Raw genomic sequence first — 25,105 nt, 5'->3', positions numbered from 1 at the left:
CAGAAACTAACAAACCATTGTAAAGCAATTATACTCCAATAAAGATGTTTAAAAAAAAAAAAGCAGCTTGGGACAGGACCATTAACTGTTCCTGTCAGTGGGTTTTCCTCAAATCTCTTCCTTCCTCCTCTCATATGGCCCAGGGGTGACAGGAAACCCCTGAGTCTGTGGGAGGCTCTGGCCTTGCATGGCCTTACATGAAGGTATACAGATAGCATGAGAGGAAGATGGAGGTCCTCAGAATATTTCAGACATGCTGAGTCAAACAGCAAGCTCTTTCCAGCAAAATCTAAGTGTGATGACAGAGAGCTCACTGCCTGGTATGAATGGAGGGTCAGTCCTCACTCCCAGTCATGTCAGGGGCTCTGTTACAGACTGATATTTGTGGCTGCTGTCAGCCAGCCTTTCTAGGCTGCAGAGATGGTGGCCATATGGGGATGCTGCCTCTTGAATGCTGGTTCTGGTCACTTTAGTGCTTCTTGTTTGAAATTTACCCCTGTTTGTAGCAGCATAATCTTTAAGTGGAGCTATGATTCAAGAATTAGCTGAGGTGTATGTATCAGGTAGTGACAGCCCTACAGTGCAGTGGCTGGGCTTGTGCTACAGTGCCTGTGTGCAGGTTTCGACCAGGAGAGCATCATTACCAAATGACGCTCCTCGCCACCCTTCCCTAGAGGCACGGGCTCCAGGAGAACTTCATGAAGACTCTACAGACAAGAAAAAAAAAAAAATCGAGCTTGAAGATGAGTGAAACCCAAAGAGCAGGAAGTGTGGAGGGCAGAATCAGCTTGTAGTTGGTACCCACGGGGAAGGAAATGTGCCCGGAACCTAGAGTCAGAACAGAGCCACAGTGGTCCCTGTGCTGGGTGTGCCTGGAGGGACTTGGGCAAGACTGGGCCCTGCAAAGAGGAGGAAGAGAGGGAGAATGGATGATGGGGGGCGGGGGCCGGTCCTCCCTCCCATGCTGGGAAAGCAGGGCCCATGACCCTTGATGAACCAAAGAGAACCAGGAAGGAATGCGGTTTCCTCTCTTACCCTAGAGCTGGTCTCTCCAGGTCAGGGTGGAGGCACATGGGCGGGGCAGGGTAGGGAAGGCGCTGTTCATGCTGTACCCGCTCTATAGATAAATACACGACTTTAGTGGCCATTGCTGGCGCCTTGGCACTTGCTCAAGTGTGAAAACATTCTTTACATTTGTTATCTGGCTTTCAAGGCAAAATAAAACAATGATACCATCCCCCCTAAAAAACATTGCTGTCTCCAGACAAGTAGCTTGGGTAAATACTAACTGGAAGAAAACCGCCCGCCAAGTGGCCCAGGGGGACTCTCCTGCCTCTAGGCTGCAGAAAGGAGAAGTAGGGCCCAGGGCACGGACCTCTTTGGGGGTCTCCTGGTGGCACTGGTTGCTGTTCCACCATAACTCCAGGGCGGCCACCAGGCAGGCAAGGAGGAGGCCAATGGCCAAGATGCAGAAGACCCCGGCGAAGCTGTGCAGCTTGAGGGACTTGCCATCCGCCTGGGCGCTGGCATGGCTGGTAAGGTCGCAGCGGCCCGTGTGCGGCCACCACTTCTGCTTGAGCACATCCAGGTCCCCAGTGTCCTGAAGCTCCAGGATCCTGCAAGATACAATCCACATGAGCCACAGCCCTGGCCTCACTGACACAGCCATGGGGGCCCTGGCCCCTTCCCCACCATGCCGGCCCCTCCACAGACAATGCTGAACCATCACAGTGGCTCTCTGCCTCAGCTTTTCCCTCCTAATCCATTCTCCACTCTGCAGGCAAAGCACCCTTCTCAAAACACTCCTCAGATTTTGTCACTTCCCTCCTCAAAGCCTTGATGTCCTCTCCCACCCTGTCCCCACTGCCCATGGATGAAGTCCAACAGCAAAGCACATAAGGACCCTTGACATGGGATCCTGGGGCAAGCTCTGAGGATAAAATCAGGAAACACAGAAATGCATGATGCAATCACTCAGATTGTGGACCCACAGAAAGGCTTTCTTTCAAACGTCAATAACTATATCCCAAGTCTCTCCCGCTAGGATTCATCAAATCATTCATTCATTCATTGATTTGAGGAGCATCTGCATTGTGCCAAGTATGATGTTCAACACTGCTGAGAGTAGGGTCCAGAGCAGGGGTCCCCAACCCCTGGGCCATGGACTGGTAGTGGTCCGTGGCCTGTTAGGAACCCGGCCCCGTAGCGGGAGGTTAGTGCGAGGTGAGTGAGTGAAGCTTCACCTGTATTTACAGCCGCTCCCCATCGCTCGCAGTACCACCTGAGCTCTGCCTCCTGTCAGCATTACGGTGAGTCGTGTAATTATTTCATTAAATATTACAATGGAATAATAATAGAAATAAAGTGCACAATAAGTAATGCACTTGAATCATCCCGAAACCGTCCCCGCCAACCCTGGTCCATGGAAAACTTGTCTTCCATGAAACTGGTCCCTGATGCCAAAAAGGTTGGGGAGTGCTGGTCTAGAGATACTTACCCGGACACTGAAACAATTAGAGCAATCAACGTGGAGTCAGAAGCTGTGATCAATACAATGGAATGAAAGTAGAAGTGCTAAGAAAGGCACCCATTGGGAGGGTGGCCTGGACTGGAGGGTGAGGGGAGACCTCATCAAGGGGGTGAAAGGTAAGCATAAAATAGCTCACAGGGGTTTAGCACACCTATGTGCCAGGAAATCGCCTAAGTGCTTGACAGTGTTTAATTCTCATGTCAACCCTTTGAGAAGGCTACTTCCATGGTCCCATTTTTATAGAGAAGGATATTGAGGCACAGAGAGGTGAAATATCTTGCCAAGGTCATTTTGTGGTTGGCAAGGACGGCATTCAACAAGGAAGAGGAAGAGCCTTCCTGAGACTTGTCTAGGGTGAGTGTATGAGAAGCTAAAATGTGGCAAGTGAGGCTGTAGATGGTGGGTGAGAAGGAGGAGGAGGATGTGAGTTGAAGTGAATGAAACAGACAGAGCCAAGAATGTGGGCTCTGAGAAGGTATGAGAGGGAGCCTGGCTTTTATCCTGCTCACAGAGGTGGGGCAACCCCCACTGCTCCCGTATTCCCCAGGTCGGTGTCTGGATGGCAGTTCTCCTTTGTTGTAGTATTTCATGGACTCTTTCTGTAATCCAGGGGTCTGGACAGTGAACCCGTGGTAGCTGGCGGCCCCCGGGCTCCTTACACCGAAGTTTTTTTATTTGTGGAGGCGGGACTCTTTTGGCCTGGTTCATGGTCATCTGTTCAGTTGACAACACCCACGGTGGCCTCTCTGAGCCCTCTGGGTATGCACAGTTCAAGAGCAGTGGTTCTTGATGGTCAGTAGAAGCTCATGGCCAACTGGCCACTTGAGCAGACTCTGCCCTGGACCTGCATTGCAGGCCAGCTGTGACCACAGGCTGAAGCTGAGCTCAGTAACAATCATGGGCTGTGACTGTGGAGAGGGAGGGAGACAGCCCAGAGGGGGTGCCCTGCCCTGTCAGCATCTAGGGGCCAGCGTAGTGTGGCATCTCGTCGGCTGGGTACAGCCTGGCTCTGTGCAAAGAAGCTGCACCAATCCCAGCTGGGTGTCCTCGGGCAAGTGACTCGCCCCTACTAAGCTTGGCTTCCTCATCATTGCAAGATTGACCCATGATTACCGCTAGCTGAGTAGATTCTTTGGCTCTCCATGGCTTCCCCTGAGCAAGCACAGCAGCTGGCACAACTTGAGCCATCAATGGATATTTGTTGCATCGATAATGTACGAATGTATGAAGTGAATCATGAAAACTAACCTGAACTAAAATGGCTGTGGTGAGATAATGAGATAATGTCGGCTAAGTGGCCAGGGCACAAGTCAGTACAAAAGACTTGGAACTCAGCTTGGTCACTGAGATAAAGGCATGATTTACACAGGAATTTGGGGTCGCACTTGGTATGCCACAGGTCTCTTCTGTGGCACATGCCGTGATTAACTGGGCAGCTGCAGGGTCCCACTACCTCCAAGTGGCTCTGGACGTGTTAGGGAAGCTGCATGTCTGTACGTCCACTGGCTCATGCTGAGTGGCCGTTATGTAAATGTCTACTGGCAGTTCCGAGTAGGCTGGGCCTCCTGGCAGTTACAGGAACCCCAGGGCTAGGTATGCAGGACCTCAGGGCCTTCAAGAGGGACTCGTGGTTAGGCTACTGGCTCACCATGGAGAAGCAGCAGAGTTTTTTATCTATTGTCACAGATTCTGCTCTGATGGACACCAGTCAAACCCAGACTCTGCCATCACACTAGCCATGTTAGGAAACCTCTCAACTTTAGCTTTTGTATCACTAAAATCTGAGATCATAACAAAAGGGAGAAAGGCTGGGACCTGGGACTCTTTCCCGGAGTTCTTGCACTTGTACCTGGACAAATGTCTGCTGGAGCAACACAACACAAAGAAACTGTAACGGACTGAAAATAACTGCATGCATGTGCAGTCGGGGCAATTATGAAGAGTAAGATACAAAAGGGCCACAAACCAACTGCTTCTAAGTTTCAGGGAGCAAAAAAACTGCACACGATCCCTGCACACAGCACCACCATGGGGGTGGGCAGACCACCTAAGCCAGCCCTCCAGCCAGACCCACCTATCCACCCCCACCCTTACCCCATTTAAGGTACAAGCTTGCCCCCCTCCCCACCCTTGGGGAGTGAACAAGGGACCTTTGTCTTGTTTTTGCTCCCTCCTGCTATAGCAGAGTCCCAGTAAAGCCTTGCCTGAATTCCTTGTCTGGCCTCTTATCAATTTCTATTGATTCAAGAGTCCAAGGACCCAGGTCGGTAACAAAAGCACCTACCTCACAGAATTATCACAACCAAATGAAAAGCGGGAACACATGGGTCCACTCAGCTCAAGAGCTAGCCAGCAAGAAGAGCTCCATAAAGCTGGTCAGTATAGCACCCCACTCTGGCGCCATACTGACCAGCAGCCCTATCCATCCAGTATTGACACAAGCTGCCTTTTGTTGAGGACACAGTAGGGACTGATCATTTTACATTGTTTTAAACCTCACAATAGCCTGCAAAGTAGTTCTTATGTTTACAGATGGAAGCCCTGAGGCTCAGAATCTACATGGCTTGACACCAGTTGCAATTAGCAAGTGGCATAGCTGCTCTTCCGAGCTGGGTCATGCTGACCTGGGAGGCCATGCTCTACCCAGAACACCAGGCTGCTAAGTGCAGTCAGCCTCCTCTCTGAGAGTCAGCTCCAGCCTAGGGGATGGTGAGACTCCAACAAGAGCCGGGCCAGAGGGCCGGATTCCCACTCTTCTGCTCATTAACTGCAGGAGGCTTCATTCTGCTGACGCTTCCCTTCTTCCTGCTCCTTATAATTGTATGCATTTTTATGCCCAATATTATTCCAGGAAGAATGTAAGGCAATTTATAGGAAAACACAGAATAAAATAAAAACAAACAAGCCAATCCAAAAGAAAATTTAAATATGTAAGCAACAGAGGAAACATAAAACAAGTCACGGGCACAAAATGACTCCTGCAATGAGGCTAAACTAATGCACACCATAATAACCTCTACTCCTGCCTATGAGTAAGCCAGAATGATAATAGCCACTTCCTGAAGCCAGCTGTTCTGTTTTCCAGACAGATATAATTGCAGGTGCTTTCCTTTAGTCAATAGTCATGGAGGCTGCTACATAGTAGATGCTCTATAAATGGCTATTAAGTTGCTAAACATTTGCTGAATGCCTACTCTGCATGCCATGGTCCATAAAAGGGCTATGGCACTCAACCACAGTCCCCCCCACACACATACGTTGTAGCCTGAAGACCCAGTCCTCTGCCAAAACGAGGGAACATATCTGTATTCAAGGAAATAACTTGAGTCCCTGGGACTCAGGAAAGGAAGGCTACAGCAGTTCCAGATAAGACTGGGATCTGCTATTTACACAGGATTCTTTTTCTGTCAATGGCATGGGGCATTGCTTCCTGGACCTGCCCCCTTCTTCCTCTCAGGCATGACCCAGTTAGGGGCAGCCCACAGTTCTGCATGCATCATATAATGGAGCCTCTTAAAGAACCGTTGGCGGCAGAAAGTCAGAAACCTGAAGCCTTGAGTGTTCCCCCCAAGTAGGTACCCATGTGTCCAGGCAGGGGAGGTGGGGACGCTTCCAGCCCAGGAAAAGCTAAAACACAGACACCAATGACAATACTTCAGGAGGCCAGCACAGCCTACTGGGGACATTTACTTACAGTCATAGAGCATGTGGCCTTCTGATGGAAGCAAAGGGTAATTAATCACTTCCTGCCAGAATAACACAGGAAACTGGACTAGCCACTTTCATTCATGTTCGTTCAAAGATCCAACCAAGAACCAGGCTCTCTCCTCTCTCCAGTGTGTCAGTGTTCACTTCAGCAGACTTTCAGGGGATCTCTGAGCAGTTTGAGTGCACGGGGACCCTAAGCTTTCCACACTGGGGACCCTGTGCTTCTGTGAGCACTGTGTTGGGGCACATTAGCTGTCTCGGTGGTGCCGATGCTGCTGCGTTGGTCCCATAAGCTCCCTTAGCATCTGTTACCAACCTGTGAGAGAGGTGCTCACAGGTTGATGGCCCGGGGAATGCCCTGAGCATCCTGTCTCAGAAAACCAAGTAGGATAAACCTCAAGAACACCACTGTCTTATATACCCTGGAGAGAAGCCATCCCTTCTTCACGCCTTTAATCCAAGCAATCGATAAATCACTACTCCTCCTTCTCTTGTGTCATCCCTCCCTGCTCCAGGGAGCAAAGGGAGGCATGGAATGTATACTTGATTAAATTCTACAGAAAACCCCAAAGCCTCATTGAATTTAATTAGTTCTACCCCTTTTCCCAGTTTTGCAAACAAGCCACTGAATGAATGGGTTGCAGGCCCTCCTCCTAGGCCTCTCCCTGATGGGTTTAGGCTCAGGTGCTCGTGATCAGAAGGGCCCCATCAACATCTGGGAGGAGGGAGGTGGTAGGGCTCAGAGACCCGCTAGCAACATGGGCACAGCACTGGGGCTCAGGGGGCCTGCCTTCTCCTCCCGACTCTGCCAGTAGCTGGCTGAGCTGCCCTCAGCACACATTACCCCCTCTGGGCTTCAGGTTGGGAAACGAACGATCTTTAACAATTCTCACCCCTCCAGGTGGATGCTCCCCAGGGCTGGAAAGCACGTGTTCATCAGGTAACAGGGTGCTGGCCCTAAGCCTCAGCGCATGCCGGCCTTTTCACCTGGACGCTCTGCCACAGTCTGGATTCTGGTGGACCAAGGCAGAGCTCTAGTCCTGCTCCTTCACCCACCAGGATGTCACCCCACAGACATGGGCGAGTGGTGGGCTTAGACATCCTTGCGACAAGAGCCCCTGTTTAGCAGGCTGGCTGCTGGGAAAAGGCTATTGAGCTCACCCACGCTGTTCACCTCCATCCTCTCTGTGAGGCCAGGTATCCTGGGCAAGGACTAAGGTAAGTTCCTGTGGGGAAGCAAGAAATGGGAGTGGGTCGATGAGGGACTATCTTCCTCAAGGGGGCCGACCGGGTGTCCACACTGAGCATTTGGAAACGCAATCATGCCCAGGAGTCCAGAGAAGATCAAGTTCAAAGGATGGACGTGCACCAGAAAATCACCTGGGAAGCTAAAGAGGCCAGTGCAAACTAGACACACATATTCATTTCTGGTGGACAGGGTCCACGTGTCTTTGCTTAGGCCAGAACACTCCTGTCTACACAGTGTTTCCCCCGACTCTCCCCCAACATGCCCCGTCGCTAGCATTAATTACCAGGAGCTGATCTGGAAAGGATGGGGAGGAGGTGGGCAGTGAGGGCCAGGTCCCTGTCCTGCCCCAGTGGGTAGCATCTGCTCCCTCAGCCCCTGTGCAGGTGAATGTGGAGTCAACCTGCTTCTCCGGCCCCAGTTTTTCATGTCTCCACACTGACTCTTCCCACCCTGCACTTATCTTAAGAAGTTATTATTGGGCCTTTGCCAGATCCAGTTAATCTTTCATTTAATTTTAAATTACTAGGCCCGTCTGGCTAACTCCTACTCTACCTTCAGGCCTCAGGTGTCACCTCCTCTGGGAAGTCCTCCCTGGTCTTCTGGGTCTGGTCAGATGCCCTTCTTTGTCCTCCTCCACCCCCAGAGTATCCTCTCTGTCTCACTGACTGCCCTGTGCTGACGTCGCCTACTCACACCACAGCTCCCACTGAGACTATGCAGCTTCATGGGAAGGTTACACATACTTCCTCTTTTTTATCCCAGGACCTGGCACGGGACTAGTTGGGGACAGGGGTGGAGAGCAGCATGTACTGGTACATAGTCGGCACTGAGGAAAACATGATGAATAAACAAGTTTGTGTTGGCTCTCACCTCCTGAAGGCTGATTACACCCCAACTGGAGCACGGGGGCTGCCAGCGTGTTCTCAGTGACCGAGCCTACCTCTGAGAGAAGAGGTCCCTGTAGGGGCTGCCGTGCTGCAGGGCGATCCCATAGCCCTTGCTGCTAACGCTGTTGCCGGTGACAGTCACGGAGCAGTCGTCATCTGTCAGGGCTGCGTACTCCACCACGGCCACATCCCACAGAAAGGCGTAGTTCCCCTTCTTTGCCTGAAACACCAAAATCACCATGAAGTCAGGCAGACCCGGCCTCCCGTATTATTTTCGAGCAGTGAGGCCTCTCGGTGGTGGGATTTGAGGGACCCTTCTAAATGGCCCTCCTGCCCAACGAGCCGGCACAGCAAACTCTCTTATTTTCTGGTCTGCGGATTCCACCCCTGGTAAATGCTGCTCACTGTGGTTAGACATAGAAGGATGTCATGATGCATCTAGGAGGCCCCAGTGCTGTGCATCTCACAGAGAGGTGGGCAAGATAAGCTATACGTGGCCTCTGAGCTAGCTTCCTGGGCACAGTGGCATGGGCCTGTTTCTCAGAGTAGTGAGCTCACCTTGGAGAGTGCAGAAAGTCTGACCCCAGGGAATTGAGATGTTCTGACCGGAGATTTAGGGGGATGCATAATAGTATCCATTTAATATTTCTACTTAGAACTTGACTGAGCCCTGCTTCAGGCGAACATGGGAGACGGCCCTGGGATCAGTGCCCCTGAGCAGCTGCGACTAAATATCTAAGTCATGAACTTGCTATGCCTGGGGAAGAAGCCATAAAGGATAGGGTCCTAATTGTTATGGTGCCAAGCTAGGATTCTGCCACTTCCCTTTCACTGCCCACACAAGAGCGTGCACACACAAACTCACATGCACATACCTACGCATACACATATTTATATTCACACACATATATATGCATACGTGTGCACAAACACACGCACATGCATCTACATGGAGGAGGTTTCTGTTGTCAGTGTTTCTATATCCATGCAATGGTGGCAAATTATTCCATCAGAATTTGCCTGTGGCCACAGCTGAAGTCCCACTCCATCACACCCATCCATAGCAGACATTCAGTTCTATCTTGAGCCATAATCCTGACTTGGCCTGGAGTTTAGGCACTCAGAAGTAATGTGAGCTGTTTTGATTTTTGGAAGAAGATGCAAACTAGACATTGTCACTCGGCCAGCTTAAAATACAGCATGATGTTCTTAATGCAGCCAAGAGCCTGGTTTTAATTCTCTAGTGAACATACAGACACCTCATGCTTTATTCTCTCCTACCACAGCTCACACTAGATGCTGGAGGACCCCAGTCTGGGGCAGTGGCAGGGCTGAAACATCACAGGTAACAAGAAGCCAAGCTGGCAAGCTACAAGCTTTGTGGCACTGTCAGCAGGGATGTTATTCCCTTTTCCTGCCTTTATTCAGTTGTCTTTGTGTCCACTGAGAATCTCCGGAGAATACCATAGCTGCTTAGATGAAGCTCATCACAATATTTCTTCTTTTGGGACCCTAGGTGCCCATGGGCCAAGCTGGTTTATTTTCTCATCAGGAGTTTTCCATCCGAAGGATTTGTGGGTAGAGCACAGCCTCCCCCTGCCCGGAATAGACTGCTCCTAGCCATTCACACAATTTTACCCGACGACCTTGTAAGAAATGACATAGACCATACCACCCATTGACATTCACCTCGGGGAACAATCCAAATATTACCTCAGAGCCTCTTTCCTTGGCCAAGTCAATTTCAGGAGTCCCGAAAGGGCGTTGACCCAGGTTGCAAAATTACACTCATCTCTCTCCCTCCACATGGTAAGATAACAGTCTCTGAAATTTTTTCCTGCTGGCAAACACGTTTTCTCATGAAAAGATATAAATTTTCCACCTCTTAGTAACCAAGTTTCTAAGCAAAATGTTGACTTATGACCTAATATCTGGCTTCTGTCCGACTCTGGAGCATTTCATACCCGTGCTTGCAATTCAACATGACAATCAGACATTGTTATTTGCACAATTTCAAAAGGGCATGTCATGTTGAAGAAAGAATTAAGACCAAGTTCATTCCTACGTTTCAAGTGATGTTCCAAGAAGGAGAAAGAAATAAGCTGGCCCACCTCGAGTGGAAACTGGCTCTGACAAAAGCCTGGCATGGCCATTTTAATGCGGCACTTGGATCCATCAAGCCACAGGCATCTGTGGCTCCAGTTTGGGTTAAGTGACAGGTGAGCACAGATCCATGAAGGAAGCTGCATTTATAGTCCCGCTGCCTAAGCTGAGAAGGCAGAAAACATATGGAAGGCATGCTGGCAATGTCTCAGCTGCAAATCCCTGCTAACCAGGAAGGCAGTCAGGAAAAGAGGAGAAAATAGAAGTTCTCCTTCTTGAGTTGCTGAATGACCCCAGGCACTCAATCTCCCTATTTGTAAACAGGGACTACATTTACTACCATACTTCTTATGTCTGCTTCAAGAAGCATACAGCTGCTCCCTAATCTACCTGACGATGCCAGAACAGGGAAGACCTGGAGAGGCTGGCTGATATGCCACCTCTTACATGGGGGCTAACTCAGAAACTGCAATTGCAATGGAGCTCTAGCCTTATAAAATACTCCCCATCCCCCAAATCCCTTCCTCACTTCCTCAGCATCCCACGGCTTCCTGGGTCCTCTTCTCTTAGCCTCATGCTGAGTAAAATGCACCACCAAAACCTTCCCTGGGCTTCCCAAATTCATCAGTTTCCAGCACAACTTCCTGGACCTTACAGATGTCTCCCCAATCTTCCTGGTATGTCGCAGCCCCTGTATGAGACAGAAAGCTTCTTAGGTAGGACCATACTCTCAGGAACACTTCAGATGCCAGTATCAGAAGCCCAAACATGCCATCCACCATGGCTATACCCCCTCTATATAGACCGTCTTCTTGCTCCAGGCAGAATGAATGCCCCATAACCTCCCCACAGTTATAAATCTTCTTTATAGGATCAGAACCAATTTTCCATGCAGCCCCTAATAATTATATGTCCACTTTCTTTTTTTTTTTTTTTTTTTTTTTTTGTGGTACGCGGGCCTCTCTCACTGCTGTGGCCTTTCCCGTTGCGGAGCACAGGCTCCGGGCGCACAGGCTCAGCAGCCATGGCTCACGGGCCTAGCTGCTCCACGGCATGTGGGATCTTCCCAGACCGGGGTACGAACCCATGTCCCCTGCATCGGCAGGCGGACTCTCAACCACTGTGCCACCAGGGAAGCCCAACTCTTCCTTATAGGATCAGAACCAATTTTCCATGCAGCCCCTAATAATTATGTGTCCACCTTCTTATTCTGTGCTGCTTATCCAAAAGTTCTGGCTTCTCCATATGTGGGGGATGCCAGATACATCAAAAATCTGCCTCCAAGAGATCCAAGAATTTCCTCTCTTCCTCTCCCCTCCTGTCATAGGCTCATCCTCTGCCTTTCTTGAGTCTGAGCATCTCTCCCATTTTGTTCTTGGTCCAGCTCCTTCCTCTGTAGCTCAGCCTCTTGCCTCGTCTCTACTTCCATTGAGAAGGCATTTCTACACCTCTCCCTCTACCCTCTGCCCCCTCAACTCTATGCCAGAGATCTCGCACACTTTGGGACATCTGTCATTTCCTATTTATATTAACTACGTCTTTTTGCTGAGGATTTTTTTCCAGTCTCTTGGGAAGACAGACTATTGGCAGGAATCTAGCCTCTTCTCAACTGTGTGCCATTGGCTGCTCCTCACAGAGAAAGAAGGGTGAACCAGACACCTTCCTGCAGGGAACTGGGAATGCTTTGGCTAAATGGCACAACAGAGCTCTAGAGTGGCTATTTTGCCACGGTTCATACCAACTCATCCTTTCTTATGTCTCCCAGTCCTGTCCTTTCCCTACTTCCCAGGGGGCTGAGGGGAGTTAAGGAGGATGTTATGTGAGATCAGGAGCAATAGGCAGTGAACTGTTTACAAATAGATTATTGACATTTATTTCATAAAGTCTAAAAGATGAAAGTGGTACCATAGATTTGTGTTCTGCATTAAAACAAAACAAGAACAACTACTGGATTTCACCTCTTTAATGAGTTAAATTACCTTGATCTGGCTGGCCCATTTATAATATTAAATGTATTCCTAACTTCTAATCATTGACTTACTATGCATCAATGCCTTGGAATGCAGCTGTTGGAAAGTTAGGCTGGAGACAAGGCTGGTAGACTCAGCCAAGCCTTCCCCAAGCCTTTGGCTCTGTGCAGAAGGCTCTATGCAGAAGGTGGACACAGTGACCCAGAGAGCCCTTCAGAGCTGGCTCTGGGGTCCTGGGACTCCAGCCCAAGACACTTCCAGGAGCTATGAAGGCATTTTTAGCTCATCTAAGACAGTGGAGGTTTGACAGTTAACATAGCCTAGGGATATAATTTCCCACTTCCACAGTTTGTTTTTAATTGATCATATCCAATGTTAGTGAGGTTGTGACAAAGTGGGTGTGATCCTTCGTGGCCATAGGCATCACAGAATGACACAATGCTTCGGAAAGTAATGCAGCATCCATAACATGAACATCTAAAACTGCTCATATCCTTTGCCCTAGCAAATTAAGAATTTAACCTAAAAAGTAAACCAGGGCTTCCCTGGTGGCGCAGTGGTTGAGAATCCACCTGCCGATGCAGGGGACGCGGGTTCGTGCCCCGGTCCGGGAAGATCCCATATGCTGCGGAGCGGCTGGACCCGTGAGCCATGGCCGCTGAGCCTGCGCGTCCGGAGCCTGTGCTCTGCAACGGGAGAGGCCACAACAGTGAGAGGCCTGCGTACCACAAAAAAAAAAAAAAAAAAAAAAAAAAAATAGTAAACCAAACGTATCTGTGTATCTTAATGACATGACAGGCATTTTAAATCTAATGTTGACTATAAAGTAAGCATGGGACAGTTTAAATATTTAATTTAGGAAAATAATTTAATAAATTATGGTTCACTAATACAATATGGTTTTATGCAACTGATAGTAATTATAAAGACTATGCAGAAACATAGAAATGTATATATACATATTATATATATGTATATACACATAGAAATATATACATATTATATATGTAAATTAGTAGAAAACAATGGGATGGATACACTATTATTACTGTTCTGTATACATGTGAAATGTAATACGCCAAAAGATGAACAGGAATATTACATAATGGAGTGGGATTAGTGATGATTCTTAGGATAAGTTGATTAAAATATTTTCTTTAATCTTGTTACACAGTCTATGCTATCACACACTACATAGGTACCAGATCCGATCTCTGTACCAGATTCAATCTCCATTGCCTCGTGTGCTCTTGGCTCCTAAAGGCGCTTTTGCCCATCAACAGAGCACAAAGGTCTGTCAGAGCTCTCCGGTTTCCCAGGGCACTGGCTCCCTGACACTACTCAAACACCTGGGAAAGTCTCCCTTACATCCCTGGCCTGCATCTAAACATGTGGCTTCATTTCACCCTCTCCTTTTCCTTAAAAAAAAAAAAAGAAAAGAAAAGAAAGGAAAAGGCATTTGGTTCACACATAAAAGAAGAGATGTGAGGACTTTGGGGAAAGGAGGAAAGAACAGCTTTGACATCACATAAAATGTCAAAGGAAATGTCCAGTTGGCATCTCAGGATGCCAGGAGAGCAGCAAGTAGACAGACCACTCCTAGTTTGTCTCCCAGGAAACATCTTAGCAAACAGAATCCAAGCCCATTCCTGAAGCCCACTTCCTCCCAAGTCCACCCACATGCTGGTGCACTGCTACAAATGGAAAGGGATTGAGACCACGGGGCTGTCTGACCCCAGCGCTTAGAGCATCCTCCCTAACGTTTGGGGGAACACGATCAGCCTACTTTGCTAGAGGAAGGCTGGGCACCATAAACAGAGTCACAAGTCAGCTGGGATATTGGATGGCTCATCGCCGTTGCTCCACACTGGTAATAAAATGAGATTGCATTGCCCTTCATTGCACCACTGATATGGCCCTTCCCAGAACTCACTTGGAGCACAAACTTTCCAAGACAACAGCCTTGGAGGCAAGGACTTCATCATGCTCTTCTACTCCATCCTAACTGCTTTTGGAAAGGGACAAGCAACCACACTATCCCCCCAAACAAGAATGCAGGTACTACAAACATCAAACACAAATACTATCAGAAAAGAAGTGCTAAAGGAAATCAGGTGTTGGCATTGCCAGGTACAGGGTAGGTGTGACATACCTGCTGGATGCTGGGTTGTCAGATACATGATTCCTTTTCTATCCATGGTATAATTCTGAGGGGCTGAACATTCATCCCATTTTACAGATGAAGAAACTGAGACTCAGAAAAATAAAGTAACTTGTCCCAAAGAAATCGAGATGGTGAGTAGTGGAGCCAGGTCAATCTGGAGAAAGACAGTCATTGCCATATTCCCATGGGTTCTATCACCAACAGCATTCCCCCGGGAAGTGCTCAGAGGGTAAGGGCACCATAGCAGTTTCCCCAGCCCTCTCTTCATGAGTCCAAGCATGGCAGAGGGGAGAGCACAGGTTTCTTTGGCTCCAGTGACTGTCCTCCTCCAGCTTTACAGAGGTGGTTCGTGGAACAGCTGAAATGAGGGGAGAGGGAGGACACAGGGGCCTGCGCTGTCTGTGGATGGGGATGTTAGGGTATCAGGGACACCTTGGAAACCTGATGCAGCCTCATGGGCATTAACCATCCAAGTGACACGCTCATCCTCTCTCCTTGCATCCACCTTTCACCCCAGCAAAGCAGAGGTCAGCATCCCAAATCTTAGCTCCTACGCTCATGTTCACAAAATGGCCACACATCACCACAGGTATCCTGAATCCTGGCTACAGTGATACATTATTATGCACTACGCCAAATCAAAAGATGCAACAGTTAAGACCCAGACTATCTACGGAGAAAAGGACAGTTCTACAGTCTGCTGGTAGGAGTGTGTGCCGGCATGATATTTCTGGAATGGCAGCTCGGTGGGGAGAATCAAATGCTTTTAAAATGTGCATATGTAGCAATTCAACCGTTAGGAAATCATTCTAAGGAATTATCCCCTTTCAGAGAAGATGTTTGTACAAAGATTCTCAGGGCAATATTGTTTAAACTAGCAAGAACAGGAAACCATCTAAATGCTCGACAATTGAGAATCAGCTAGGTAAATGATGTATTAGATGATGGAATATTATGTTACCGCTACTATGGTGTTTTAAAAGAGCATTCCCTGCTAAGGGAAATAACTGTCCATGATGAAGAAGAGCCAACCTGGTTTCTGGACTCCAACCGTATAGATACGAATCCCAAATCCACTGCTTGCTGGCTGTGTGAGTGCCGACAAGATGCTTAACATCTCTGAACCTCAGTTCCCCTGGATGTAAAATGGTCCATACTTCAGAGAGTTCTGATGACAATTAAACCCCTCAGTAAATGTAACATGCTTAGGGTTTTGCCTGGCATGTGGTGAGCACTAAATAAATGATAACCAGTATTATATTGTTTAGTGAAAAAGAACCTGTTACAAGAGAGCATTTACATTGCAATATCTTTTAAAAATTATTATGCAAGAACTCTATGAAGAGTCAAAACCAAGTACCAAATACTATCTTTGGGTGATGCCATCATGGGTGACTCCTGCTGGTTTCTTTCAGTCTCCTGGGCCCCGATGTTTTCTGCAACTCAGCAAGCATTTCTTCTGTGACTGCAGCTGCCCAAGAGGGAAGTTTTAGTGATTCAGCCTCCTTCACAGACCACAGTGTAGTGAAAAGAGGATTCTGAATTAAGACAGACACGCTGCCACATTCCAGCTCTCTGGTGAACCTATAGACTTGGGGCTTGAAATGAACCTATATAGACTTGGGGCTTGAGGATGAAATTACAGGACACGATGCACTGTGCCTGGCACACAGTGAGGACCCAACACAAGTTCCTTCTTCTCTGTCTGGCATTCCCCAGCTCGATTCAGAAGATCAATACCTCAGCTGTCATTGAAACATCTTTCCTCCCACCCACCCCCTCCTGCCAACCATTCCTCCACCTTGACCAAGTCAGCAACATGCTGTGCGTGGGGTGTGTGTGTGTGTGTGAGTGTGTGTACGCGTGTGCCCATGAGGATGTGTGTGCATGAATGCATGCATGTGTGGAAGTGTGCGTGTGTGAGCACCACAGCCCCCAGAGAAGCAGAAGAGAGGTGAACTCAGGTACGAAGCACCTGGAGACCACACGAGGTTCAGGAAAAGGAGACCTTCAGCTGGAAAGAAGGAGCCTACATCTCTTCGGTCACTCAGAACAGTAGAAAGAGGCTTCCAAAATGATGTGAAAATGTAAGGCAGACAATCAACAGGACCCTCGGAAGTGTTCACATGCCCTCCTCAGCAGGCTGTAAGGAAACCTGCCAAGCGAGGAGCGAAAGAGAATGACCCTTCACCTTGATCAGCCCCTGGACCAGCACAAGCACGCAAAGCCAGGTGGGCTCAGTGCGGGCGGCGGCGGCTGGGCTCTCCCACGGTTAGTGCAACAGCTGCTTTCCTGAAGCGTCCACAGCGTACAAAATCACTTTGGCTCCTGGCTTCAGAATAGAGTGAACAAGATGGAGCTGACAATGAGATAAACCAACTAAAGGGGTGGCAAGGACATCTGGTAGGGGGATGTCGTGTGTGTGTGTGTGTGTGTGTGTGTGTGTGTGTGTGTGTGTGTGTGTGTGTGTGTGTGTGTGTGTATGGCCACGAGCACAGGCCTGAGTCCTGAAGTTTTGTCATGGTGGTTGGTCCCAGGGAGGCCGCCCATTACCTGGGCAAGAGGACAGAGATGACAGAGACACCCCAAGGCTACAGCAGCAGAGAACAGTTCCTGACGGCCAGGCAGTAGGTCTGCAAAACTATTTCTGCAAATGATTACCTGCCCTATCCTGGTACTCCTGTGTCCTAGAGGAACAGAGTCAACAGTGAGAAGCACAGCAAGTGGTATAGAGCGGCAAGTCATTTTCCAGGCCACCAATGCCATTACCTTCTCTTTGATTAATTTCCTTTACAGAATCTTCAACTTCATTTCACAGAAAGTATGGCAAGTTATGTGGGTTGAGAGCAAGGGTCTGGAGACGGGGAGACCAGGTCTTCCCCTAGTGTCCTTGGCCAGCCACCTGAACCCTCTGAGCCTGAGTAACCTCTTCTAGAAGACAGGAGTAGTGAGCCCCGCCCACCGCTTAGGCTTATCACAGGAAGAGACAACACAGAAAGTGTCTGATGCATTGAAGGAACTCAAACAATAAGACACTATCCTTATGATCTTGATAATCATCACCGGCATCATCCTTATAGCTTTAAGTTCAGATCCTAATTGAGATGCAGTTGCCTTGGGGAAAATAACACTTGAAATTGTCCTCAGTCATCTGGCCTGGTAATGTAGAAAGTCTATTAGACGGGGTCACAGTCTTGGCCCAGTTACTGACTCACTACTGATTAGTAAAAATGGAAGATGAGCCCAGACAGTTCTTAAGATCTTCTCCAGCTTTAACATCCTCCAAGTCTATAATATAGACCAGTTGTTCTCAAAGAATGTTCCCTAGACCAGCAGTCTCAGCATCACTGGAGAAATAGAAATTCTCAGGCTCTATTCCAGACCCAGTGAAAAGAAGACCCAGGGAGTGGAGCCCAACAATCTGTCTTAATAATCTCTCCAGGTGCCCCTGATGTGTGCTAAAGTTGGGATTCAATGATAGAGACCTCTCTGTCAATGAATTTCTGATCTTCTCTTCAGAGTAGGTTTAGGAAGGAAAAGAGTATTACGGCTCTAGGATCTTGAGTTGGGGCAGCAGATGGAGGAGGGAATAGCATAGGGTTGAGACCAGGGCTATTGAAAACAAACATTAAAGGAAAGTCACACTTTACATCTTCTTCCTGAATGTCACTCTACTTGGTGCTTTCCCATCCATTCTCCTATTAGAAAGTTCAGGCTGAACTTCCACAGTACAAACTGTGTCCATTTTCCAAGGAAATGGAGACTCAAAAAGGACTTTGCCCAAGACCCCAGAAGCAGCTATTCCAGCAGAGCTTGAATGTCTCCCCAGGTCTCCTTGACTGCGAATGGCCTTTCCTTCTCCCACATCAAAAGTTCAACATCAGTAGCCCCGAAGAGCCACACAGAGCTCCCTGAGCAGCTGGCTGCTATCACACTGCCAGATTCTGGACAAGCTTTGCTAATGATGTCTGCCTCCAGCACCTGACCTTATGGAGGCTTCAGAGCTGCTTTCCCTTTTAGAACCTCTGGCACTCTGGGGAGAAAGAATCTTATTTAGTGAACCAAGTATTGTCTCAGTGGGAGAAGCTTTCTCACATCTCCAAGGGAGAAGAAGCTGGTTTGGTACAATGGAAAAAAGAAAAGCCCTAATTTGAAAGAATCAATGGCTCCTTCCTCCAAAGTCTGAAACTGTATACCGTCAGCAAAGCTAGGGGCCACAAACAACTTTCTCAGCAGGGCAAAGGGACACATTGATTTCCAATGATTTGTCAAAACTTTAAATTGTCCAAAGACCATGATAAACAACAATCTAATCTGAGTTATTCCATGGGAAAGATTAAGAATGATCTAAAAAAAGGGTAATTTGGTTTGCTTATATACAAGGTAGATTAGGAAGAGACAAGAATACAGAATGAGAAATACCCATGTAGGAAAGGGAAGCAACCTAAGAATACATGAACCCAGGAATCACAGAGGACAGGCATCCATGTGGTCAAACATTCCATGAAGAAGCACAGGGATAGGGCTTAGCAGATACTCCCAGCACACGTGCACATGCGTGCGCGCACACACACACACACACACACACACACGCCCACACGGAAGGATGTGAGCCCCTTGGCCATGCGTGTCCTTTTCACCGCCCTAGCATGATGTCTGGCATACAGTTAGTGCTGAATAAATATGTATAAAGTGATGAATGCAGAAGTGAAGGGCTGAATACTAGAATGTGAGAAGCCTGAGGACTTGAATCAAAGCACGCTGGGCTGGCTATGTCCTGTTTGCCCCTCCAAGTCTGCCTTCCACCCTTTTCCATCCTGTGCTCTCCTTCAGAGTCTGATTTCATGGATAGTATCAATGGTTACCTTTGGTCTCTGGCTAAGAGTCACTTCCTAAGATTCAGGAATAAATCAAATACTGGTACTATTAAAACAACAATCATACCAATAAGCACTATTCATTCAAGCGTATGTTCTCAAACTTGAGAGGGAATGAGAAACCCCTGGAGGGCATGTTCAAATACAGATGATTAACCTCTCCCCAACTTGCCTCCTCCAGCTTCTGATTCATTAGGTCTAAAGTAGGGCCCACAAGTTTCATTTCTAACATGTTCCTGGATGATGCTGATGCTACTGGTCCAGAGACCAGCCCTGGAGTACTGTGTTAAAATACACTCTACAAGGCATTGCACACACCCATTCACATCGCCTCTACTCTTTACAGTAAATCTGAGAAGACCCGGTATGATTATTCCTATTTTTCAGATGAGATAACTTTGTTTAGGAGTAAAGTTTTTTTTTTTTTTAATACATCTTTATTGGAGTATAATTGCTTTACAATGCTGTGTTAGTTTCTGTTGTACAACAAAGTGAATCAGCCTTGCCCAAGATCTCACCTCTGGCACAAGATGGGTACAAGAATCAAACCCAATTCTTTTTTTTTTTACTTTTTATTTTATATTGGAGTAGAGTTGATTAACAATGTTGTGTTAGTTTCAGGTGTACACCAAAGTGATTCAGTTATACATGTACATGTATCTGTTTTTTTTTCAAATTATTTTCCCATTTAGGTTGTTACATAATATTGAGCAGAGTTCTCTGTGCTATATAGTAGGTCCTTCTTGGTTATCCATTTAAAATATAGCATGTCAATCCCAAACTCCCTAACTATCCCTCCCCGCTGCCCCTACCCCCCCTCCCTGGTAACCGTAAGTTCATTCTCTAAGTCTGTGAGTCTGTTTCTCAAACCCAATTCTTGTTAACTCAAATCCCACACTTTAGTCACTACACTATGTGGCCTTAACTGAGCACTTGACTCCATTGAGACAAAGTTCAAGTGAGACTCATGAAACTACACCCTGAGGCCAGTGTAGCTTTGCCATCTGCAACCAGATCCTCTCAGTGTTTCTTTAGCCATAAAGGGTTGTTGGAAACTAGCAACCTGGACTATGCAGGAAAGAGAAAGAAGCAGTAAAGTTGCATGTGATCACGATTCATATTAAAGACTATCCCTTAATGTGTTCAGAGACCATCCCTGTGGGGCTTATGTTGAAGAGCCTCATTTTCTAATCCCATTTGTAGCTAAGGACTCCTTTATGGCCTTTGCTAAAATATCAGCCTTGAGAGAGAGAGAAAGAGCTCTCACAATAGCCTTTCACTCTTTGAGGAGCCACAAAAGAAGTCATGTCCTGATCCAGATGGACTCCCATCCTTCACAGAACAAGTTCTGAGCTCTACCTGTCAGGATGTACAGCTCTGTAAAGTCAAAGAATCTGAAAGATGCGCCACTAGAGGGGCCTGCAGGGTCACGGCCCTGATAGACGCCCACCTCATGGTCCAGGGATGCTGAACACTCACTAGAAAGTGTAGTGATGCCTACTCATCACTTCCCGACATAACCAACGGAGGTCTGAGATCCGAGCTGCATTGATAGGTTCAAAGCCTTTCAATGTGAAGATTCTTAAAATATCAGAAATACCAAATTTCACTGCTGAGCATTTTCTTTACCAGGCTCCTCACCATTCCTGTTTCCTTTATCTGACCCTTAGGAGGCGTGCTTTTTTGAGTTCTTACTGTTCTTATAACTCTTCCTGATTTGAGTTAATCCACCTCTCATCTCTCTCTCTCTCTCTCTGCTTCTCTGCCTTTGTCCACCTGTTTGTGTGTTTGTGTTTTACACACACACGTGGTAAAATTTTTAAATGTAGGGTTCAAGGCCAATCTTAATACCTCTATGTTGGAGAGTAAAGGGACTCTTTATTAGAGGTTCCCATCCCAGTGGAAACAACTACTTATACCCAAATAGGTTTTTTTGTTGTTTTTAAAATTGAGGTAGAGTTGATTTGCAATATCGTGGTAGTTTCGGGTGTACAGCATAGTGATTTTGTTTTCTGTTTAGTTTTTCAAGATTATATTCCATTACAGGTTACTACAAGATATTGGGTAAAATTCCTTGTGCTATACAGTAAATCCTTGCTGCTTATGTATTTTATGTATAGTAGTTTGTATCTGTTAATCCCATACTCTTAATTTGTCCCTCCCTGACTCCCTCTCCCCTTTGGCAACCATATGTTTGTTTATGTCTGTGACTCTGTCTCTGTTTTGTATATACATTCATTTGTATTGTTTCTTACATACCACATATAAGTGGTATCATACAGTACTTGTCTCTCTCTGACTTATTTCACTAAGCGTAATATTCTCTAGGTCCCTCCATGTTGCTACAATTGGCAATATTTCATTTTTTATAGCTGAGTAATATTCCATTCTATATATATATATATATCTCACATCATCTTAAACAGTCATCTGTTGATGGGCACTCAGGTTGATTCCATGTCTTGACTAGTGTAAATACTGCTGCTATGAACACTGGGGTGCATGCATCTCTTCAACTTAGAGTTTTCGTTTTTTCTGGGTGTATACTCAGGGGTGAAATTTCTGGATCATATGGTAGTGCTAATTTTAGTTTTAAAGAAACATGCATACTGTTTTCCATAGTGACTGCACCAGTTTACATTCCCACCAACAGTGTTCAAGGGTTCCTTTTTCTCTTCATCCTCTTCAATATTTCTCACTTGTAGACTTTTTGATGATGGCTATTTTGACAGCTGTGAGGTGACATCTTATTGTTTTGATTAGCATTTCTCTAATAATTGGCAATGTAAAGCATCATTTCATGTGCCTATTGGCCATCTGCATGTCTTCTTTGGAAAAAAATGTCTATTTAGATCTTCTGCCCATTTTTTGATCGGGTTGTTTGTTTTTTAAATATTGAGTTGTATGAGCTGTTTGTATATTTTGGATCTTAATCCCTTGTCAGTCACAAATATTTTCTTATTGATGGTGACAATGATGATGGTGATAGTAATAATAATAAACACATGGAAGGTAGAAAGAGTGCGATAATCTTCAGGCAAATTGTTTAACCACTCTGAGTTTTACATTCCTTATTTTCAAAATGTAATATATCACAAAATGCCCTCAATGGTAAAGATAAAATGTATGAACACAATAGCACGCATAATAATTTCTTAATAAATGTTATTTAACTTCCCCTCTTTCTCCCTGCTTGTTCCTGGATAAACAACATTATACCAACAAAATGGAAATAAAAATAAGCTAAACAGGGCTTCCCTGGTGGCACAGTGCGGGTTCGTGCCCCAGTCTGGGAGGATCCCACATGGGGCGGAGTGGCTGGGCCACTGAGCCTGTGCTCTGCAATGGGAAAGGCCACAGCAGTGAGAGGCCCGCGTACCACACACACACACACACACACACACACACACACACACACAAAAAAAAAAGCTAAACAAAAACTGCCAACGATCTGATTGACACAATAAATCAAAATTGTTCTCACCAGCTACTGCTTCTTGATTTTAATGTAATCAAGGAACAAAAAAATTCAGTTCAAAATACAAAAACTTAAGTCATAAAACCCAAAGCCATAATACTCAGTGGAACAAAAAGAATGGAATCAGCCCACAATTATAGACAGCACTAAGGTGAAGTGTATCAGACTTGGGTAAAAAGCAAATTATGGGGCAGAGGAAATCTAAAGAACAAAATCAGATTTAGGGGAAGTGAACGTCCTCCCACGCTTCTAATGAGGAGTCAGAAAGAGAAAAACAAATACCGTATGCTAATACATATATATGGAATCTTAAGAAAAAAAAAAAAGGTCATGAAGAACCTAGGGGTAAGACGGGAATAAAGACACAGACCTACTAGAGAACGGACTTGAGGATATCGAGAGGGGGAAGGGTAAGCTGGGACGAAGTGAGAGAGTGGCAAGGACATATATACACTACCAAACGTGAAATAGCTAGCTAGTGGGAAGCAGCCACATGGCACAGGGAGATCAGCTAGGTGCTTTGTGACCACCTAGAGGGGTGGGATAGGGAGGGTGGGAGGGAGGGAGATGCAAGAGGGAAGAGATATGGGAACATATGTATATTTATAACTGATTCACTTTGTTATAAAGGAGAAACTAACACACCACTGTAAAGCAATTATACTCCAATAAAGATGTTAAAAAAAAAAGAAAATAATCAAAGTTAGCATGATGGCACAGATATTGGTTTGATTCCAAAGCTTACCCTACCAAATTATAAACATCACAAAAGAAAGTAACTGAAGAATTCATAACAAGATTTGCTTGGCAATGCTCAAAACCCAAAGCAAAGTAATTTAATAAGGGAGGCACAGTGGGGGCTTTCCTTGACCTTAGCTCTGTATTATCCCAAACCAATCATCATCAAACAAAATTAAGCTGTAGGGCATTATGAAGGGGCCAATGTAGTCAACTGCATGGAAACCTGCTCCAGGAGACTGACTAAGCCTCCTGCCCTCCCCGCCCTTCCTCATCCCTTCTTGCCCCCTCTGCAACTAGATTCCAGCAATCCTGCCCATTCTTCTTGAAGAAAGATGCACATGGATGCATTTCTGAATACTCTCATTTCTTACTCACTGAACATTTATTTTGTTTGATTTTTGAAAGGATAAAAGGTTTTGCATGTCCATGTTCATTGCCCTGTGCCTACCTCTGCTCTGGGCCCTGGGGACAAACAAATGAATAAGAGACAGGCCCAACACTATGGAGGCTCAGAGTCTAGTCAGGATGTGACAGAGCAGGGCACTGAGGATGGGGGTGACATCTGATGAATCTGTACTCTGGGATGCATAGGGTGTTAAGGGAGCCCCTGGCCCTGCCCTGAGAAACAAGAAGCTCCAGCAGGGGGTCAGGAAGAGTGAAGCTTCTGCTGAGGCTGGAGAGATAATCAAGAATCATCCTGGCCAACAAAGAAAAGGAAGGCTTTCCAAGCAGCACGTACCCAGGTATATAAAGGTGAGGAGAGGGGAAGGAACTGCTCAGGTTACCTGTGATGAACGCACTAGGTAAGTGGCAGCAGAAGCTGAGGCTTCATTTTGATCATATGCATCTCTTTCATTTTTGCACAGTGTCACCAGGCGCTTGAGTGAGGAAAAATACTGAGTTCAAACCCTGGGTCCGATATTGACTCAAGCTTGATTTTCAGCAAGTCCCTTGCCCTCCTTAATCTCTAGTTTCCTAACTAATAAACGAGTTGTCTAGAAGCACAGCTGAGCTAATTAATGCACGGGACAAACTTATCCCCACCCCTGATCCATCCGAGGGCTCTCTAACAGTAGACGTTGCAATTAAATTAACCTCCTGATTGTCCAAACATTGATGCAAGACCCCAAAGGAAGGAAGGAAAACTCTGGGCAAAGTAACACAAATCTTTTTTTTTTTTTTTTTTTTTTTTTTTGCGGTATGCGGGCCTCTCACTGTTGTGGCCTCTCCCGTTGCGGAGCACAGGCTCCGGACGCACAGGCTCAGCGGCCATGGCTCACGGGCTCAGTTGCTCCGCGGCATGTGGGATCTTCCCGGACCAGGGCACGAACCCGTGTCTCCTGCATCGGCAGGCGGATTCTCAACCACTGCGCCACCAGGGAAGCCCCAAATCTTTTA

General features: G+C 46.7%; 1 protein-coding gene across 3 annotated transcripts in view; it reads right to left on the bottom strand.

Annotated features, from left to right (window-relative positions):
• GRID1 (glutamate ionotropic receptor delta type subunit 1) overlaps positions 1 to 25,105 on the bottom strand; it is a 679,656-nt gene that overhangs the window by 20,118 nt on the left and 634,433 nt on the right. For 2 of the 3 annotated variants that reach the window (XM_067025226.1, XM_059053916.2), the window contains exons 14-15: positions 8,428 to 8,594; positions 1,376 to 1,616 (exon numbers count right to left, since the gene is read on the bottom strand). In XM_067025226.1, coding sequence (XP_066881327.1) covers positions 1,376 to 1,616; positions 8,428 to 8,594 — 408 coding nt within the window. Of the gene's footprint in view, positions 1 to 1,035; positions 1,118 to 1,375; positions 1,617 to 8,427; positions 8,595 to 25,105 lie in introns of all 3 variants that reach the window. The other variant, XM_067025227.1, reaches the window with a different exon arrangement.

The sequence above is a fragment of the Kogia breviceps genome, chromosome 2 (genome assembly GCF_026419965.1).
Source record: "Kogia breviceps isolate mKogBre1 chromosome 2, mKogBre1 haplotype 1, whole genome shotgun sequence".
Taxonomy (NCBI): Eukaryota; Metazoa; Chordata; class Mammalia; order Artiodactyla; family Physeteridae; genus Kogia; species Kogia breviceps.
Note: the sequence above shows the minus strand (reverse complement) of the source record. Positions and strands in the feature narration are given on the sequence as shown.